At 47.0% G+C, this 5,928-nt stretch overlaps 1 protein-coding gene across 1 annotated transcript; it reads right to left on the bottom strand.

The window, feature by feature from the left end:
* Positions 1–2,296: 2,296 nt before the first annotated feature.
* Positions 2,297–5,179, bottom strand: LOC139341349 (5-hydroxytryptamine receptor 7-like). The gene is made up of 2 exons (XM_070977845.1): positions 4,471–5,179; positions 2,297–3,389 (listed from the first exon to the last, which is right to left on the bottom strand). The coding sequence occupies exons 1-2, from the start codon at positions 5,046–5,048 to the stop codon at positions 2,486–2,488; spliced, it is 1,482 nt and encodes a 493-aa protein (XP_070833946.1). The 5' UTR covers positions 5,049–5,179; the 3' UTR covers positions 2,297–2,485.
* Between the last annotated feature and the right edge of the window lie 749 nt (positions 5,180–5,928).

Below are 5,928 nucleotides of genomic sequence, written 5' to 3' on the forward strand. Positions count from 1 at the left end.
TCAGTAAAAAGAGATTTCTTTTTAAACTAACTGCCCTCTGTTGCTCCTGCTCGCTTTGCAGCAAAAATTCAAGTTAATGAGGACAAATTTTCAGCAGCACAGACTATTCCAGTAGTAAAACATCTGTACCCTTGAAGTGTTGAAAACACAACATCCAGACTGCAGAAAGAAGAGTTAACACACTGAAAATGTGGACGTAAACAGGACTAAGCATGTCCCAGCTGTCATGTTCAGGGTACTTACACTCACATACAGGAAGAGCTTATTCCCGTTATTGTACAGGATATGCATTAACATAATTGGAATTTTAATGTGCACATACTGTATATGTGCATTAAATCACTGCTGCGGTTCACTCAGAGCCGAACCTGTGCTTTAAAACAATAAACTTCCGAGCTGAGAGTCTCCTAATCTCTGTGGGAGGCGCTCGCAAACGCCAATGAAATACCTGCGATCATCCGCTCTCAGATCAGATTCCTATTCTGAGCCTCAACCTACATTAACAGCCCAGGAGACTGCCATATTAGTTACTGTGTCTGTGCGATTAGTGTCGCATAGAACTCAATGATAGCAGAAGATGAGCAGCTAAAAGAGCTACTCCTTGTTCCTAAAAGTCTGACACCTTCCAGGGTGCCTAACTGAAGCTGATGGCTATAATACTGAAATAAAAGGTTCAATAACTGATGAATTGTTTAATACCTACTTTCTCAATGAGCCTCTTACTATTAAGTGTGACGGAGCTGCACATGAGAACTGAACGTGCTGCCAGGTTTGAACAGTTTGCTTATTTCACAGGAACATTTCCTGTCGTCGCGTTTTGTCCTGGACTTCCTCGCTCGTTTGAAGCCAGCGGGGCTCTGCTGGAAGAAGATGATGTCAAATATTGTTGTGCACCAATCAGCAACATTTGAGTCAAAAGTGGGTGACGGTTGTGGGGTACGTTGCCAGGCCGCTGTCAATCAAATCCGATCACACACGCCCACACAGTCCTGATGACACAGATTAGCTTCAGTGTTTAACGTTTAATAAATCACTAAGACCGTTTCTTTTCTCGTGGATACTTAATGTTCTAGAGAAACACGTAAGATTTTAAATTGTGTTTTCAGGAGTCATTTATCAAGCAAAAATGTCCAAATTGTGCAGGTACCAGCTTCTCAAATGCAAGGATTTGTGGTTTGTCCGTTTTCTATCAGTGTAAATCGATTATCTTTGGGGTTTGGGCTGTTGGTTATTCAATATTTTCTCAAATTTCCTGGAAAAATACTCAATTGTTGAATTGATAAGACCTTAAAGACTGAGAGAGTGTCACTGTGAATGCAGAAGAGAAAAGTAGGCCAGTGTGAAAGCTGAGTTTTAACCGTGATCCACTCCTACGTTAGCTTTTGCCTGAAAATGCCTTTTTCACCAGCTATTGTGTGACTGAGCCGTAATTAAGGTGGAACGCCCGGGGGACCGTCGCACTGTGTCACATCTAAAACATGAGGTGCATAGTTTGAAAAGAGACTCTTATGTGCTGCAGCCAAACTTTTAACAACTGAGGAAAAGGCACAGACACGTCGAAAACCATCCCAGGTGTTCCTCTTCTCTCTAACATGTTGGCGTCCATCCCATCACCTACTGGCTCCTCACAGCGTCATTTCCAAAAATGATTGTTCGTAAATTAGCAGCATGATTTTAAAATAAGTTGATCCATAAATAGTTTTTCAACAAAGTAGTGGTCATGAGTGAGTTTTGGCACATTCAACACATAATGATCAGAAGATATAAAGTCATGTCAGGTACAGCAGGTCTTCACAGGGAGCGACTTTGACCTCTAAAATAAGGTTTGTCCCAGAAACAGTGTGGCCGTTCACTTGTGTACAAATTTTACATGTCAGTTGAGTTTTGATCGAAACGTGTCCGCTTGTCCGCTGAAGCAAATTCAACTTTTAGAAGCAGTGGGAAACAGTGTCGCTGTGATAACCAGAGATATTTGGTGTTCTAGCTTCTTGGGCCAACCGAGCGCCAAAAACTTGACCATGTTTGTTAGTGAGGACGAGCTTTCCTTGGCTCAAACTGAAAATACAGGACACCGCCAACTGAGATCTACCATGCATGGTGGTGGCCCAGTGCAGAGCCAGTGTGCAGCTCCACGAACTTTTCTAACAGTATAATGTGCAAAAGACCGTTCAGCAGGGCAGCAGCCAGGTTTGAATGCATTCAGGTAGTGACCACCTTTGTTATCGTTGGACCTCCCCATGGGGGTAATGTACGCTGTGAGTATGCTGCAGCGGCAGCCATTGTTCAGACCTTTCCCTCTCAATCCTCTTCTGTGCACCTTCATGTGCATCCATTTAATCACAGCATCCTGCCTCACCTCACCTCAGTAACCATCGTACAAAGTCTGGCTGCGTGGCGGCCTTGTGCCACAGCTTAAGCCCCACTGAGCGTTTTCCCCGGCGATTGTCTCTGTTGGTCTCTGCAGCATCACTGATGACCTCCAGCGTTACACGTCAGTATCTGGCTTCTCCACCAGTTTCAGAGCCTCGTGCATGCCGGCCGCCGACAGCTTCCGATTGATGTTCCTGTAGCGGCACCGCAGGAGATTACTGTAGGTGGTCCTCAGATCGCGGTTGAAAAAAGCATAAATGAAAGGATTAATGAGGGAGTTGGCGTACCCGAGCCACAGCAGAGTTCTCTCCAGCCAGAGCGGCACGCAGCTGCACTCCACGCCGCAGACAAACGGCCTGGCGGTGGACACCAAGAAGAACGGCAGCCAGCAGAAGGTGAAGGCGCCGACCACGATGCCCAGAGTGGCCGCCGCCTTCTGCTCTCGTTTGAAGATGGACTGGTTTTTCCTCTTCCGGCGCTGGTGGTGTTCACCAGTCTTGAGGAGGCGAGAGACACGCGTGCTGCACTCTTCCTCCACCTCACGCTGGAGCTTCAGCGCAGCTGCCACACAGTCCAAGCTCTCCTCCTCTTCCTCAGGTTCCTCCTCCAGCTCAGCCTCTGTCCCTTCAATGCTTCCTGTTTCTCCTGATACTGCTGGTTGGTGAGCCTCGTGCCCTCCTCCCCCTCGGGGAGCCACCCCTGCACTGTGCTCCCCTTCCCTGGGGAAGCCAGTGATGGTGTGCTTGGCAGCGCTGAGTTTGGCTGCCCGGTAGATCCTGTAGTACATGATCAGCATCACTGACATGGGGATGTAGAACGCCACAGCTGTAGAGTACACAGTGTAGCCGAAGTCCTGGCTGATGAGGCAGACTCTGCCGTCGTTGACGTTCTGCGCCCAGCCGAAAAGAGGGGGGAGGGTGATGGAGGCTGAGAGGAGCCACACGGAAAGGATCATCTTGGCCATGCAGCAGCCGTTTTGCCGGACAGGATAAGTCAGGGGTTTTGTGATACCCAAATACCTACAGAGAAAAATAGATTGAAAGATTTCTTCAACAAATTCACCTTAATTCTCTGTCATCTTTTTTCTTTCATTTCTAGTGTTGCCTTGTCTTATCCTGAGTAAGTGATGCTCCCCCACCCTGAACAAGGTGCCCTTGAGCAAGGTGCTAAACGCTTTGTGGTTGCCATATGCAGCTCCCAGGTGGGAAATTTAATGAAAGAGAAGCTCCAAGATGCTGAGACGGACCATATGTGATCAGTGTTAAACACAGCTCTGGTCAACAGTGAATGGAAATGTGGTCAGAGGACACAAATATTAACCCATTTATGCTCAAACTGTTCAAAAATAATTTAAAAAATATTCAAAAAAATATTTCTAAAACAAGATTTACACCCTGGATTTAAGAGTCCGCAGCACATGCAGGTGTGTGTGTTCAGGAAATTATTTCATGACTTTATCAAACTGATTAAGTTAATGAAATTAGATGGCAACAAAAAGGAGAAATCGATTATTACAGCTTTTTTATTTTAAATTTGGGTTAATCTAAGAGTCATTTACACCACATCACTTCTGAATGCTTTCAGCTCCCACTCTGACCCTTTTCAACGTTAGACAGGAACATGGTGCACAGTGGACAAAGAACCATAAGTCACACGTTTGATCCCCACATCAGCCCCTCTGTCTCACTAAATTTGTCCTTGAGGAAGACCCTGAGCCACAATCAGCCTCCGCGCTCGAGCCCCCATGACACAAATCCAGTGTTTCAGTGTCGCGGAGGAATGAGCTAAAATACCACAACTGACTGCCTAATGGGGTTTTTATAAGAATAGACTGAGTGGGGGGAAAGTGGTATTTCAGAATAAAATATTGCCAAAATGAGTATTTCTAACCAAATCGACACGTGAGAAATCTTGTTCCTGCATGCATAAAAGTTCATCAATCAATTGAATAAAAATAAGGGTTTCACATCTGCCCTGCTGTCTTTCCTGCTGTGTCCATGTAATTCTCAGATGGCTTCATATATTTGACATTTTGTTTCACTGCTTTTCCGATGCGAGAAATTTTCACTTTGGTAAAGGCATAAAATAAGTTTATCTCACCTGTCAATGCTGATTACGCACAGACTCATGATGGACGCTGTGCAGCACATCACATCCATGGCGATAAAAACGTTACAGAAGAACTGTCCGAATATCCACCGACCTCCAATCAGGTCTGTGATACTGACGAACGGCATCACGGCCAGAGCCACTGACAGGTCCGCCATGGCCAGAGAAACGATCAGATAGTTGGACGGCTGGCGCAGCTTCTTGACGAAGCACACGGAGATGACCACCAGTAAGTTCCCGCAGATGGTGGACAGCGTGAGCATGGTGAGGACACCGCCGATCAGGACCTTCTCCACCCGGCCGTAGCTCAGGATCTGCTCGCCGCACCGGGTCCCGTTCGTCTCCATGACCTGCGGCTGACTGGAGGTGGACGGAGAAGTCGCTGCTGCCGCTGCTGCAGCCTCTGCGGCGCCCTGCGCAATCATCAGCAGCCGGGGCGCAAGAGCCTCCGAGATCATCATGTTGGTGGAGCCCCCGGGATCTTCACCACCGACTCTGTCCTCTATCATAAACGACGACCTCATGTTTGCACCACCGAAGGTTCCGTTACTCGTTCCCACAACAACCATTCTGTTGCCTTCTGTTCCTTTTTATCCATGGACTTGGAGACCCGTCCGGTGATGACATAGACGCACACTGATGTGCCGGTGTTGGTGTGAGAAATGAGTAATTCCTTTCCACTGCCCCCTCAGGGTAAACTACTCTGACATACTCTCTTTGCCTTCATAAAGCCTCGACGCCTAAATTCTTCTATTTAGGGGCATACTCGTCATTACGCACGTGGCGCGCCTCAGGCGTATTCCCAAAATACCTGACCTATAAAATTCGATATTATTTCCTGTTGTCTGTAGCCACTCCATCCAACCATCCCACTTCTCAGCCTGTTGTGCAGAGACCGAAACTTAAAAACCGCAGTACGCGCACATCACAAAAGTTGACGCGTGACGTCAAAAGACATGCTGGACAGCCTATAGGCTGCCGAATACCTACCATCTGAACATTTAAACAAATGATTCGCAGAAAACAAAATCTCCTGAGCCGTTTTGGGGGTTCATTCGACTGAAAATGTCTTGGCAAGGACAAGCTGTGCCCATGGATGACCGTGCGTAATTGCGCAGAATTGCGCAGAATGAAGAAATGCTACGTCGATGTGTTTTGGTATCGCTTGTTATTAAGCGTCTATCCCCACGCACGCACGCGCGCGCACGCATACACAAGAGAGAGAGAGAGAGAGAGAGAGAGAGAGAGAGAGAGGGCGGGGGGTGAGATTACGCAGAATGTGAATGGTGTGATGGTGTGAAAAAGTGGGCCGTCATCGGGTATTTAAGAAAATTGCTACTATTATTCAAATAATCCATCCAAGAAAAACTGAGGAGCGTTCTGTCATAGTTTAGGCTGACAGCAGCCTAAAGACTCTGCTGGGCTGTCGTTATGATTTGATCCAGGGGT

This window comes from Chaetodon trifascialis, chromosome 13 (assembly GCF_039877785.1).
Source record: "Chaetodon trifascialis isolate fChaTrf1 chromosome 13, fChaTrf1.hap1, whole genome shotgun sequence".
NCBI classification, from domain to species: domain Eukaryota; kingdom Metazoa; phylum Chordata; class Actinopteri; order Chaetodontiformes; family Chaetodontidae; genus Chaetodon; species Chaetodon trifascialis.

Excerpts from the sequence above, each read along its gene's own strand:
- LOC139341349 (XM_070977845.1), bottom strand. The coding sequence starts at position 5,048 with ATGGTTGTTGTGGGAACGAGTAACGGAACCTTCGGTGGTGCAAACATG. Across the intron at positions 3,390-4,470 it reads TGCGTAATCAGCATTGACAG|GTATTTGGGTATCACAAAAC; the intron begins GTGAGATAAACT and ends TTTTCTCTGTAG.